This window comes from Silurus meridionalis, chromosome 4 (assembly GCF_014805685.1).
Source record: "Silurus meridionalis isolate SWU-2019-XX chromosome 4, ASM1480568v1, whole genome shotgun sequence".
Classification (NCBI taxonomy): Eukaryota; Metazoa; Chordata; class Actinopteri; order Siluriformes; family Siluridae; genus Silurus; species Silurus meridionalis.
This window is the reverse complement of record NC_060887.1, coordinates 27,202,979-27,217,995: the sequence shown is the minus strand read 5'-3', so window position 1 is coordinate 27,217,995 and position 15,017 is coordinate 27,202,979. Positions and strand designations below refer to the sequence as shown.

Below are 15,017 nucleotides of genomic sequence, written 5' to 3'. Positions count from 1 at the left end.
AGCTGAAGAAATGTCACATGATAAACTTTCCGGAAGTTATTTCCGTATCGGTGACTGTCAAATGGCTTGCAAATAGAACGTAAAGTTTACTAGATAGGGTGGACAAAACCGTATTTTTACTGTCTATGTGGTGGACTTGTACAGGGAGAAGAGCAATATTTTGCATTTAGCATGCAATAAGTTGAAATTGATAATTTTACTTTTTCCTAATGCAGGTCAAGTACAGATTTTATACATGGCAATCTCCTCAGAAAAAATGGCTTATATCTGTATTCTCTTGATATGGGATTCAGTGTTAATAACGGAGACCCTAAATGTGGGGTAAGATACATTTTATATATGTTTTTTTGTAAGCTATATTAAATACCAGTTGAGTATGAGTATTGATAATACTTGGTCGTATAGCATTGAAAATACTAAAACTAACTGGTATTTGCATTTAGAGTCTGTTTAATTAGAATCAGAATCTGGTTTATTGGACAAGTGGGTTTTATATATAATATATATATATATATATATATATATATATATATATATATATATATATATATATATATATATAAAACCCCACATGTCCAATAAACCAGATTCTGATTCTGATTAAACAGCCTCTAAATTAATAAAGTTTTATAAACACATGAATGGTATAATTTTTTTTATAAATCATTGGGCAGAATTGTTTGGGGGGGGGGAGCTTGGAAATAGGGCAAATTAATTATACAGTTTTCTTGTACAATTACAAATTACAAATTTACAATCATGATAGTGGTTAAATTGTTTGAAAAAAAAATGCAATTTTAGACGCATTATTTGCTTTTGATTTAAGATTTAAAGAAATCGTACGACAGGGTGCTGAGAGAGGATTGTGGTATTGCATGAGGAAGTCAGGTGTGTCAGAGAAGTATGTGAGGGTGGTGCAGGACATGTATGAGGACAGTCTGACAGCAGTGAAGTGTGCAGTAGGAATGACAGACTGGTTCAAGGTGCAGGTTGGACTGCATCAAGGATCAGCTCTGAGCCCTTTCCTGTTTGCAGTGTTGATGGACAGGAGTCTCCGTGGACTATGATGTTTGTGGATGATATTGTGATTTGTGGTGAGAGTAGGGAGCAGGTTGAGAAGAGCCTGGAGAGGTGGAGGTGCTGTATGTGCTGGAGAGAAGAGGAATGAAAGTCAGTAGGAGTGAGACAGAGTACATGTGTGTGAATGAGAGGGAGTGCAGTGGAGTGGTGCAGGTGCAGAAAGAAGAGGTGGAGAAGGTGGAGGAGTTCAGGTACCTGGGGTCAACAGTGCAAAGTAATGGAGAGTGTGTAAGAGAAGTTAAGAAAAGAATGCTCGCAGGGAGAAGAGTGGCAGGAGTGATTTGTGATAGAAGAGTATCTGTGAGAGTGAAAGGGAACATTTATAGGACTGTGGTGAGACCTGAGATGTTGTTTGGTTTAGAGACAGTGACATTAAGTAAAAGACAGGAGGTGGAGCTGGAGGTAGCAGAGCTGAAGATGTTGAGGTTTTCGTTGGGAGTGATGATGATGGACAAGATTAGAAATTAGTTTATTAGAGGGACAGCGCATGTAGGACGTTTTGGAGACAAGGTGAGGGAAGTGAGATTAAGATGGTTTGGACATGTGCAGAGGAGGGACATGGGGTATATCAGTAGGAGCTCCTATAAATAAAGAAAACGACAGATAGTTTTTCAAAGTTTGGGATAATTTCCAACCAAAACATACAGAAAACACCGTACAGTGCGCTTTCTTTTTTAGAATAATCAGAAATTTATTTTGAGATTTTTATTTATGATTTTTTTTAATATATATATTTGCATTTTGATGTAATATGGCAATTAAATGCATTAAATGGGTTTATTTTTTACAGCTATTCTTGTATGAAATTTCAGCAATAAAATTTTTCGAAAAAGGAAACAAATTAATTGTTAATTTCTTGTGTATATTTTGTATTGCTCTTTAATAAAGTACTTTTAATCTGATCATTCGATTAATCGTTGGAATAACTGTTGGAATACTCGATAACTAAAATAACCGATCGCTACAGCCCAAATATATATATATTAAAATAAACTTAATTGCGATATGCAAATACTACCAATATTTATCTATTATAATGTATTATTATTGTCAGTGAAATAATCAGGGCTAATATGTGTAAATCACATGCACGGTTTGAGATATGATGGAATCGTGCGATTTATTTTATTTTGTTATTAAACTTTCTTTACCAGGGTGGTTTAAGAACGCTTAATTACCAAAAAAATAACTTTACTGAATAACTGTCTATTTGAGTGTTTAATGGTCATTTCTCTTTTCATTTTAAATGCCCCACCAGTATCGGAATGATGTAAGAAATCCAATAGTGACACGCTTTTAGTAATCAAGGCAACATTCTACAAGGTTCTGTTGCCAAGTTACACAAAACATTAGGGATGTACTTGTGGCATGTTGAAAGAGTTTGTCTCTTGTGTTTGCATGCAAGGTTTGTCCTGCATCAGTGAAAGGCTTCGCTTCATGATTAATTGCGCTTAAATACAAATGATAATGAGGTCACTTTATGAAATGAGCAACAGTTTTTGGTACATATTAATATTCCTGTATTATCCACCTCATCTTACAGGTACTCTTTAGATGATGACCTATTATTGCCCTATGCTGAGACTCATGGCCCGTCTCATTCCCATCGCCACGTGAGGGACTGTCAGTCTCGCATCCATGGAAACTTGACCCATGAGACCTGGCAGGCTAGTGCACACTCTGGATCTCCTGTGGTTGAATCCAAGATTTTTGTCTCCGCAATCGGAAGCGGTGCGGAAAAGTGGATAAGTGGTCACATCACCGTGGTTCATGACCCGGCGAGGACTGTGTCCGTGCTGGAGCCCAGAGGCCCTGGAGGTTGTAAGGAACTCCATAGAGAGCTTGTGGAGAACACGGCGAAAACACGGAACTGTCTGATCGCCCAGAATGGTGGCTATTTTGACACTAATAGTGGACAGTGCTTTGGGAACATTGTGAGCGATGGTAGACTGGTACAAGATAGTGGGGGAGTGCAAAACGCTCAGTTCGGCATCAGGAAGGACGGGACGCTGGTTTTTGGGTAAGTTTATGTTTGTTTAGGTTGAGGCTGAGCAAATGCTGAGGCTATTAATTAAAATGTTACGTATTACGTATTAAGCGATGGCGTGTCAACTTGTGGTTGTAAGACATGGTTATACTTTATGAATGAAAACTCTTAAGCATTATGTGTATTGTGACCAAACCGAAACCTGTTCCAAATTAATGTACAGGCCTGTTAAGTGTTTTCAAGGCCTAAGGCATTAATGTTTTTTAAAGGTTTAGTGTTTTGGAGAATCATTTTTGAGACTTTAAAATATTTTGTTCTCAAGCTCATAAGCACCAGAACTATCAAATGCTATTTGTACACGAAACTTAAAAGTAAAGGACAAACATGAACTATGAACTGCAAAAATCTATTTATTCTTATCAAGCACATATAATCGATTACAACAGACTGAATGGCAGCTATTTCAACTGATTCAGCTATTTCTGTCTATCTTATTGAACAGTTTAAAACTATGTACCTTTAATCATCCTTGTAAACAAGCTAAAGGATTATCCTGGAAAAGTCTGAGAATGCAAGGACCCAAAACATCTGTTCAGTAAAAATAGCAGTGTTTCAAAAACACAGAACCATTGCGTAATGAAGAGCTATTCACAAATAACAGTCTGTAGTTAGGAACGGGTCCAAGCTGGTTGTTTCTTTTTGGAGTACGAGGGTTCTATGGAATTTTCCGGAGTGAGATTAACATCTTTATCTAAGGGTGTATCGTTTTAGAAAAAATTGGTGTTCCAGTGTTAAGTTATTATTCAATAACCTGCAAACAGAGAATCAATTACTGGAAATCTCTATTGTGAAAGACATGAAACATTTAAATGTATTGGGATATTTGTAATGTGCTTAGTTATTGTGGGGGCTCAAATATTTGAAGCTGTATTTTTATTATCTGGGACCACTATCAGTGGGTAGCTGAGCAGCATTGTGGACCCTGTTAGGAAACTAGACCAATGTCTATGGAATGTGTTTAAACAAAAAAGGTCAATTGTACTTTCAATACAAAATAAATAATAAACAATATTGATGAATCATTCATTATGTTGGTGAAGGGAACAGAGGTGATGAGGAGGTTATGGGAAGGTATGGCCTTAAGGAGAGGAATGTGGAAGGGCAGATGGTGGTAGATTTTGCTAAAAAAGATGAAAATGGCAGTGGTGAATACTGCAGAAGTAATAAGGGAGACAGCTGGAAAGGTACTTGGTGAGACATCTGGAAAGAGAAAGGAAAACAAAGAGACGTGGTTGTGGAATGAGGATGTGCAGGAGAGCAAAAGAAGAAAGAGGTTGGCGAAACAGGTTTGGGATCGGCAGAGTGATGAGAAAAGTTGGCAGGAGTACAAGGAGATGCGGCAGCAGGTAAAGAGGGATGTACCATATGAGGAGCTGTATGAGAAGTTGGACACTAAGAAAGGAGAGAAGGATTTGAAGCAATTGGCCAGGCAGAGGGACCGAGCTGGGAAGGATGTGCTGCAAGTTAGAGCAATAAAGGGTGGAGATGGAAATGTGTTGACAAGTGAGGAGAGTGTGTTGAGAAGGTGGAGGGAGTATTTTGAGCAGCTGATGAATGCAGAAAATGAGAGAGAGAGAGAGAGAGAGAGAGAGAGAGAGAGAGAGAGAGAGAGAAAGAGAAAGAGAGAGAGAGAGAATGTTGGATGGTGTGGAGATGGTGAAGCAGGAAGTGTATAGGATTAGTAAGGAGGAAGTGAGAGCAGCGATTAAGAGGATGTGAGTGGTAAGTCATTTGGACCAAATGACATAGTGGTTGAAGCATGGAGATGTTTAGGAAAGATGGCAGTGGAGTTTTTAATAGGATTGGTAAACAAGATTTTGGAAGGTGTGAGGATGTCTAAGGAATTCGGTGCAACCCAGATGAGGATGGGTTCCTTCTTGAGTCTGGTTCTTCTTAAGGTTTCTTCCTTATGCTATCTCGGGAAGTTTTTTCTTGCCACAGTCGCCATCGGCTTCCTCATCAAGGACAAACTTACACTTATAAAGAACATCTTATTCATTTTTATCACCACATTATCTGTGTAAAGCTGCTTTGAGACAATGTTCATTGTTAAAAGCAGTATACAAGTAAAAATGAATTTAACTGAATTGAGGAGTGTGCTAATACTGTTTTTAAAGAATAAGGGAGATGTGCAGTAACTACAGGGGAATGAAGTTGATCAGTCACACCATGAAGTTATGGGAAAGAGTAGTGGAAGAGAGAAGAGCCTAGGAAGAGCACTACATACACACTATTTGCTTTGAGAATGTTGATGGAGAAGTATAGAGAAGGTCAGAAGGAGTTGCATTGTGTGTTTTGTGGTTTTAGAGAACGCGTACAACAGGGTGCCACGAGAGGAGTTGTGGTATTGGTTGAGGTTGGACTGCATCAAGGATCGTCTCTGAGCCCTTTCATTCTTCCTTTGAGAAGAGGTGGAGAAGGTGGATGACTTTAGGTGCCTGAGGTCAACAGTGCGAAGTAATGGAGAGTGTGTTAGAGAAGTGAAGAAAAGAGTGCAGGCAGGGTGGAGTGGGTGGAGAAGAGTGGCAGGAGTGATTTGTGGTAGAAGGGTATCTGTGAGAGTGAAAGGGAAAGTTTATAGGACTGTGGTGAGACCTGCGATGTTGTAACTATTAGGGTGACCCTTAATGGAAGCAGCTAAAAGAATAAGAATAAGATGAACAATTTTTTATTTTTATTTTTGATTTAACAAAAAAAATCTTCCAAGTTCTTAATTGTTTAACACATCTGGATGTACGGATCAGGGAATAAACGCTGGAAATTCTTTGAACCAAATGCCTTTAGTGTATAGGGGAGAGAAAAAAAAAACAATAATTGGCCTGTTCCATTACTTTCGGAGGGGATTGTATTTCATAAAATGTTTTGACATTATCTTCTACCTCTCGTTCTCTCTCACTCTCACTCACTCATCCTCATCCACCTCTTCCCCATGCTGGTAGTTATCTTTCACAGGAGGAGGTTGTGGACGGAGTAAATCCTTTTGTGCAGCTGATCAGTGGGGTGGTGTGGCTGCTCAGGTCAGGAGAGGTTTACATCAACGAGAGCATGCAGGCTGAATGTGAAAAGTCCCAACAGACAGGTACTCCAGTTCTTATCACACTCTTGACTAGTGCAATAGTTTTTAGAAGCACTGAAATATCATTATATAACTTTACTGACCGCTTTGCAAATAAGGTAGAATGGCATACATTTTGTATGTTCCAGGAACATTCCAGAAGTTTGTTGATGTGAGATCAGCTCGGACAGCAGTGGGCCATGATGCTGAGGGCAGACTCATTCTGTTCCACATTGATGGCCAGACAGAAACCCGAGGGTGAGAATATACACTATAACAGGGGTCACCAACCTTTTTGAAACTGAGAGCTACTTCTTGGGTACTGATTAATGTGAAGGGCTACCAGTTTGATACACACTTCTGAAATAACAAATTTGCTCAATTTACCTTTAATTATATGTTATTATTAATAATTATTGATTTTCATCTATATTTTAATATTGTCATTTTCTAATTGACACCAATGCAAGTGTGATTTAAAAAAAGAATAGCAACAAAAAATTAGATGCAGCTCACTGGTAAGTGGCGCTTTGGTGAGTTATTTTTAAAAAAAGGCCAGCGGGCGACTCACGTGGTCCTTGCGGGTGACCTGGTGCCCATGGACACCATGTTGGTAGCCCCTGCACTATAAGGTGTCTCTGCTGTGGATTGTGCAATTAACAGGGCCTTCAATCGATTCAAATATTTAATCACAATTAATCGCATTATCATTAGTAAACTCTTGATTATTTGCAAATTATTCAGACATTTTTATGTTATCAATGTTTCTTAAATTAATACTTTTCAAGTTTTTAATACTTAATCAACATGGGCATGGACAAATATAGATGCTTTATACAAATGTATGTTTATTATTAGTGCCGTTAAAATTAATTCGCGTTGACGCGTTATTAACACGTACATTTTGACAGCCCTAGTAATTAATAACCTACATTTTGATGTACTCCAAACAAAAAGCAGAGTTTACAAAGAGCTGAAAATGAAAGAGGAAAAAGCTTTGAAGATCTATAGATATTCTTTAATGATTTTTATTCCATCAATTCATATATTCATATAAGTTAAAAGATTAATTTTTTTAGGATGGTAAATAAGTCTTTAGACCACCTCTATTACTTTAGTTTTCAGCTGTCTACTTTACCTTCTTTTTCTGTTGTGTGTTTTGTGAATACACACTTTTACAACTACTGACCCATATACTATGATGCACTTGAACAGTGCTTAACCTGTTAAACCTTCAGGCATAAAGTCACCACAGTGACCATAATGACACCAGTGTTTCACTTATGAAGGTAATGCTTGGGCACCGGGGTATATAGATTCCCTTACAAAATGTTTTCAAACAGTGTAGCTTGTTTCTATTTTAGGAGTAGCTGACTTGCACAAAACAAAGTGATGTATATTTACTGGCTTTTTTCTGACTCATATGTCATAATTTCTATTTTAATTATTATACGTAGTTATACGCCAAGTTTTTAATTAGAAGTTTGTCTCTCTGTGTGTGTGTGTGTGTCCAGTATGAACCTGTGGGAGGTGGCAAATTTCCTGAAGGAGCTAGGAGTCATCAATGCCATTAATCTGGACGGAGGCGGCTCTTCCACTTATGTCCTTAATGGGTCACTGGCAAGTTTCCCTTCAGATCACTGGTATATAAATCCTACTTGGCCATTTTTAGCCATCATAAGTAACCTTACACCTCAACTGCAGACATAGAAATAATTTTTTTTATAGCCAGTATTTTAATATTATTTTGATTTGTTTGGGTTTAATGTCACTGTATTGACCATAAATGTTGTACTATGAACTTCTAAAAAGATTTCCCCGATTATTGTATGCTAGCTTTTCCATATTCTGTACTTGCTCTGTGTGTAGTAAGGAGGCGATGTGGCGCTGCCCTCGGGCTGTGTCCACTGTGCTGTGTGTGCATGAGCGTCTCTGTCAGCCTGAGGACTGCAACCAGCACGGGACCTGTGCGAACGGTCAGTGTGTGTGCCAGCCGGGCTGGGCCATGCCAACATGTGCCAATCTAACATGCCAGCCACAAGACTGTGGAGATCATGGGCTCTGCACTGCAGGTGACTTTTCATGCATTTGACAGTGTGTATTTCTGTATCAGTGTGTAAGTAATTTATTTTACTTATGGTTCGGTGCAATATGTGTTATAATTATATTAGTAAGAAAATGCTCTTCATGCGTGTGTCTCTTTGAACAGATGGCTGTGTGTGTGATGCAGGGTGGAGAGGTTCGAACTGCAGTCAGGGTAAACATTGGCACTGAAACTCACACAGTATATGACTAAGTGGATGAATGCTTGCCTTACAGATTTGATATTTTATTAATTACATGGTCACATAGTTTCAGTATTTATTTTTGTTTTGATGTGTATTATAGATTCATTTCATTATTGACCCCACCTATTTTTTCACATGCCGATTAAACTACACCACACCCACTGTGTCGTGTTTTGTAGAATGTACAGACGGTTTCTATGGTGATGGATGTACGAAGACATGCACATGCGTAAATGGAGGAACATGTGACCCTGTTCATGGGCGATGCACATGTCTTGCTGGTTTTCTGGGGGCTTCTTGTGAACAAGGTAATGTGAAGTCATGTGATTACTGTGATTGCAAGCTACTGATTTGAAAATAAAAATAAATAAATAAATAAATAGAATTTTTGTAAAACTGATAACAAGGGTTTAACAACTTAAGGGTTTAGCGTGTTTAGGTTATCTTCAGGATGTTCAATCTTATCCACAAAGGACTGGTGTTGGTGAACGTTCACCTTCTGATCATGCAGGAACCACACCTAATTCCACCTGTTTAATTAGATGTTCTAGGCTTTTAGTAGAGCAGGTGTGGCTGTGGTTTGGTTGGAATGAAAAATGGGCGTTCTGTTCTGAGCTCTTGTGTTCCTCACCCTGTGCTGCAACAGTTTAGGAAAGGATGAACAGGTGTCCACATAATTTTGGTCATATAGTGTGTATATACTCACACATAATCATACAAATGATGTCATTTAATTATTAAAATCTGTCTTGATGTAAGTGATCAGTTATGACTTGCATGATACTATCAGGAGCAATATCACTTTAAATGTCAAACACTTTAGACTTTGTAACACTGCTTAATTAAATGAAATAACCAAATACAGAGAAGAAACAAATACTTTTTTAAGAAAACCTTTTTTGAAATGACTGGCCCCAAAGTAACTCGAAGTTAAAATAACGTATATGAATACTTCAGGTATCTCTGGTACACAGAGTAGAATAGATAGTAATCGACAGAATATGGGTACACCTGTGAATTTCTGCATTTACGTGAATAATAAATGACCTGTGAAAACAATCATTTTCCCACTTTTGGATCTATGGGCTGTTCCTGTCTGTATCCTGGCTCCACATGGGAAAGAATTTTAAGAGTTTAAAAGTAGGATTGTGGGAAAAAGTTACCGAAATATGGACAAGCAACTAATTATCAGTCACCACTAATTTGCAACAGTAATGAGGAGGAATGGAACAATTCATAAATAAAACGTACAGAAAGATCGCCAAGCCTCAGTACCACTAATCAGAGCCATTTTCTTCATTCATTCATTTAAAATGGCACTATGGCCAGTGAACTATTTGTACTATCAAGCTTTGAAAAATGAACAGGCAAGTTCTTTAGACTTCACACTGGAATAATGAATGAGTTTCTGTGACTGCTTAGTCAAAGCATAACATGCATTGACATGCAAATGACATTGCGTAACACCAACCATAATGGACGGCATCCTAGAGAGTGCGTTCTTTGGTCAGATGTGACTAAGATAAATTTCTTCAGCTCAGATGGGCTCCAGCATGTTTGGTGTGAACTTGACCAGGACTGCCATAGTGAATGCATAATCCTCACAGTGAACCATGGATATGGGGTTGCATGAGTGCAGAAGGTGTTGAGGATGACATTTATAAATTGCACTATGAATGCCTGTGAATACATCAAACTACTGGCCGACAAGAAGACTCCCAGTCTACAGAAGCATCTGCGGAAAAGGAATATTACAGTAAAGCACACTGGGAGAAATCACGCAAACGTTTCTAAAGAAGGAAAAAGTGAAATCTATGTCCTAGTCATGTGTTTTACCTGAATCCAAGAGGACACATTTGGGTAATACAAAGAGAAAGACAGAACAAGACAAACCCTTGCAAAGAGCAGCTGAAAAAGATTGTACCTGAAAAATGGCAGAATTAAAGATTTCAATTTCAATGATTAAAGGTGACAGGAGGTGGAGCTGATGGTAGCAGAGCTGAAGATGTTGCGGTTTTCATTGGGAGTGACGAGGATGGACAAGATAAGAAACTAGTTTATTAGAGGGGCATGTAGGATGTTTTGGAGACAAGGTGAAAGAGGCCTGATTGAGATGGTTTGGACATGTGCAGAGGAGGGACATGGAGTATATCGGTAGCAGAATGCTGAGGATGGAGCCACCAGGAAGGAAGAAAAGAGGAAGGACAAGGAGGAGGTTTATGGATGCATGGGAGGGAAGACATGCAGGTAGTTGGTGTGAAAGAGGCAGATGTAGAGGACAGAGGGGTTTGGAGACGGATGATCCGCTGTGGCGACCCCTAATGGCAGAAGCAGAAAGAAGAAGAAGAAGAAAAGTGTCCCCTCTCTGCACTTCTGCAGAGCCTATATTTTCAATATATAGTGTATTTAATTTTCTTTAAATTATATTTTTTTAATTGAAATATCATGTTACATGAAAGCAAATAACCTTTTGTTCAACCTTTAAGGTTTGCAATTACTGAAAGGTGATACAATTTTAAACCGTTAGTCATATTGCACTTGGGGGGAATTACATGTTGTATACGGTACATTCTGCTCTGTGGCAGATAAAGTATGTTGATAACAGTTTGTGTGCACACTGTGTCTTCTCTCAGGATGTCCTCTAGGTTTCTACGGGCTACATTGTTTGCAGGAGTGCCAGTGCCATGAGCTTTGCCCTTGTGACCCTGTAACTGGAAGTTGCAATGCCACATTCCAAGGGCAAAGAAATACCAGTCTGCATAGAGGTACTGATTACATACAAAGCACAATTTTTATTTCACATATTGTTATTTACATCACATATTTTTACAACTTATTTCTTCACAAAACCTTGGAAATTGTTCTGATTTTCTTTTGCCCTTTGCTATCTCTGCATGATGCATGTGCATTAAGCGAGTGATGTGTCTTATCTTTTGCAGACCTGTATGTACAGTATGTGGTAATATGAGCTCTCCGTACATTTTAGTTGCTGCTTTCTTGCATTTTCTTTTACCAGCTTTGGCTTTTTGAGGTTTTCTTTAAATCAAATATTTGTCTCTCACACAAAAAAAGCATCTAAGAGAAGGGAATGAGACTCTTATTCAGGTTTGAAGCACGAAAAGCCCAGTGGTTCAGCCAGAAAGGTCAGATCAGTGACCTTTACCAGGCAGTAGGTCACTACCTGGTAGAGGCAATGAACTTTAAGGCTGCTGATTCCTAAAAAAGCAGCTGATGGCTTCAGGCCTCAGTTCTGTTCTGTCTGTTTGAGCTCCTGGTTTCTTTTTATTTGAAAGAATACCTCCACTAGTATTTATTCTAATCCTAATGTATCACATTTGGAGTGTATGTATGATTGCTACAAAATATTTTTGACATAAAAGGTAAAGGTGTATTGCATAAAAGGTAAAGGTGTATTGCAAGTTGTTTATTTACATTATACCACAGCACTATTAAATGTTTGATTCTGTTTGGCTGGAGGGTTTATTTTGTTGAATAATAACACCTCTGACAATAATATTGACCTTTATAGTATCACTCATTTCTGCATGTTAACATTTCTATAAGAACAATTGACACTGGAAATTGTTATATATATATATATATATATATATATATATATATATATATATATATATATATATATATATATATATATATATATATATATATATAAAATTCAATTTGTCATAGTAGTTTTGCTTTGCTTCAAGCAACATTGCCCAAAATTGCATTATTTTAATAATAATAACAAAATCTTTAGTAAATATTTAAATAAATAACTATACAACACATTAATTGTAGCCATAAAGCCTTTAGACTGACATGAGTGAATGTCTTTCTTTAGCTCTGATCCTGGCCTCAGGCCGTGTTCTGGCTGCTTCTGTCATTCCCTCAAACGCAGGTTTTAAAATTAGCTCCCATCAAGCATCGATGCCCTTACTTTTTTAAGCCTTGTCTGAGTGTTTATCAAAAACACAAGTGCATTTATTTAACCTTTTACTTCATCCCTGGTTTGCACTTTGCACTTTTCCATTCGCTTCAGAGAATAAGCACCTGCTCCTCAGTGTGGATGAAAAAAACACAGTTGTTTTCTTGTTCTCATTATTTCTTGTTTTGGATTTGAAACCAAAATAGCGGGAGTATTTGTGTTTGTATACTTTAAAGCAATGCTGTACAAGGGTAAAATGCAGGCCTGATGAGGAACTGAAATGTTTGTTTCCTCCCTTCTAGCTGGTCACTGCCTAGCCACCCAAATGTGGAAGGAGTGGCAGAAGCAAGATGAGGCTCACACACAGAAGCCTTATCTGTCAGAGTAAGTGTTCTTGCATGCACACAAACATCAGCCTGCTCTCAGTGATTTTACTGTTATCCTATCTGTTTATACTGTCTACTATTATTATGGAAACAGGATCAAATGCCTCACACCTTTACTAGCAAGACAACTTCCATATAGCAAATCTGCATTAAGAGTCCCCCACTGTGCCTGTAAAGAGCTCATGCAGTGGAGAGGTAGTCGTGCATTTATTAGCCAGACCTCCTTTCCAATGCAAGTTAGAGATTGTGAGGAGTTGCTATGGTTTTTGTATAATGCTTTGTGCAGGCCACAGTGGTTGATTCAAAAGTCTTTCTTTCCCTCACTCGCTGTGTGTTTATGTGTGTGGGTGTCTAGGCAGAGCTGGATAGTTATCACTGCCATCTTGGCTGCAATTTTGCTGACCAGTGTCATCGGAAACGTAATCCAAGTGTGTGGAAAATGTAGAGCGTATCCACAGCAGGGGTATTCCTATGTACCTCTGAAGGAAGTTAATGGGTCTGTGGATAGTCAAAATCATTTGAGGACAAAGTTTGACAAAGCCCTCTTCCAACAGTATGGGTCAGACTGTGAAGACTTCTCATAGCCATTGTATGTATTTATGTATGTATGCACATATGTATGTATGTATGTATGTATGTATGTATGTATTTGTGGGTGTGTCTGTGAGTCCAACATCCAACAATGACAAGTGTTTTTACATGCAAGTCCATTACCAGCATGGCCAGGAATAAGATGTCTCTTTGGGTACATTCTCAATGACTCTGATGATTATTATACACACAGAAAAGCAGACAGTCCTGCATGGCATTCCTGCTGAAACTCAGTGAGTTTACTGCCCGTACTGAGTTCAAAATTAAAAACACATGCAAACAGGATCCACCGAGTCAACCTATAACTTGCTTTTTGTAAATATGCTCATAAGTTTATGTCTTTAGTATTAATTTCATGGCCTTTACAGCATTCTCATGTAAACAGGCAGCATCATTGGCTTGTTGTGAATTCTTTGTATTACTGACTTTGGTTAATGTTTTCCGTGATAACTCAGGAACTTTCATTTTTGGTGGCCAGGCTTGAATATTAACCACGGACATGTGAAATCGAGGGTCACTCATGGGCTGCTTTGTTTTCTTCATTTTTTTTTATTTGTTGCCATAGAATCAGACCATAAATTGAATTGTGAATCCCATAATAAGGATTGCTACTATATTAAGTTTTTATTTTTGTTCTTAACACAGGTTCACCCTGCTTGGCCCACAGCCTAGTACATGTTGTCTTAAGCAATTTCCCTGGGCATACATTGTAAATTCATGGCCTGATTTGTTTTTATAGACTCCAAGAAACCAAAACAAGGACATTTTCAAATGGACTTTGACCTTGACACAGTGTGTCTGGTTGGCAGGATGCGTTAGCCCAAATGAAGGGGCATTCCGCCTAAATAAATTGTGGAAGGGTAGGATTAACAGAGTTGACCCTCCAATTTTAGTGCCTTATTATACCTGCTGACTCAATACTCCAAGACAACATTTTTTCTTTTATAGTGTCAGTGTTTCTTTTTTGTACATAAACGGAGTAACGGTTTAATCCTTGAGCACAGGAACATGGAGAAAGTGAACTGAATGAATCTTGGGCTGTTGAGAACATTGACAAATTTTATAAATAATTTTTAAGTGTTTTTTTAATGTGTTTTGTATTTAACTGATAATCGTGGAGCTTCAACCTGATGGTGTGACCCAACAATTATTTAAATTTACTATATAGCATTCTCACTTATCCTTACTGTGAAAACTGGGCCATGTATGGTTGTGTAATTCAGTACTTAACTGTTGTTCTTGATTTTCTTTTGGACTTTTTTAGTTTTGGTCTAATTAACAGACCCTTGTAATTGCTACAGTAACATCACAGTGAACATCTCTTTATGAATGAGATCAATGTGTTCGGAGCAGATTAAAGAACCAATAGGCTGTTATTTCTGTGTACTGCTAAGGTATTTTCAATTAATAATAAAACTAATATATTATGTTAAACAGGGTTCAGATTTTTTACATATGGTTTATGTTGCTTACTCTGCTTTAGTCTGACCCAGGGTCTTTCATGTAATTGGACTGGTACCTTTCATTTTTCTTGCCAATTTATCTAAATGCATCAGTTTTCATAGTGGATTTTATTGATGTATTATTGATTTAATGTATACACACATACACACAAATGGTTGCTAGTACTGTAAATAATTTT

At 37.9% G+C, this 15,017-nt stretch overlaps 1 protein-coding gene across 1 annotated transcript; it reads left to right on the top strand.

The window, feature by feature from the left end:
* The first annotated feature begins 28 nt into the window (after positions 1 to 28).
* On the top strand, positions 29 to 14,809 carry nagpa (N-acetylglucosamine-1-phosphodiester alpha-N-acetylglucosaminidase). Its single transcript, XM_046847980.1, has 11 exons — positions 29 to 321; positions 2,624 to 3,100; positions 6,067 to 6,206; positions 6,332 to 6,440; positions 7,697 to 7,825; positions 8,052 to 8,254; positions 8,392 to 8,439; positions 8,650 to 8,778; positions 11,104 to 11,235; positions 12,701 to 12,782; positions 13,140 to 14,809. Exons 1-11 carry the CDS (start codon positions 236 to 238, stop codon positions 13,366 to 13,368), a joined length of 1,764 nt encoding a protein of 587 aa, XP_046703936.1. The 5' UTR covers positions 29 to 235; the 3' UTR covers positions 13,369 to 14,809.
* Positions 14,810 to 15,017: the final 208 nt, after the last annotated feature.

Excerpts from the sequence above, each read along its gene's own strand:
- nagpa (XM_046847980.1), top strand. The coding sequence starts at position 236 with ATGGCAATCTCCTCAGAAAAAATGGCTTATATCTGTATTCTCTTGATA. Across the intron at positions 7,826-8,051 it reads AGTTTCCCTTCAGATCACTG|TAAGGAGGCGATGTGGCGCT; the intron begins GTATATAAATCC and ends CTCTGTGTGTAG. Across the intron at positions 8,779-11,103 it reads GGGGGCTTCTTGTGAACAAG|GATGTCCTCTAGGTTTCTAC; the intron begins GTAATGTGAAGT and ends GTCTTCTCTCAG.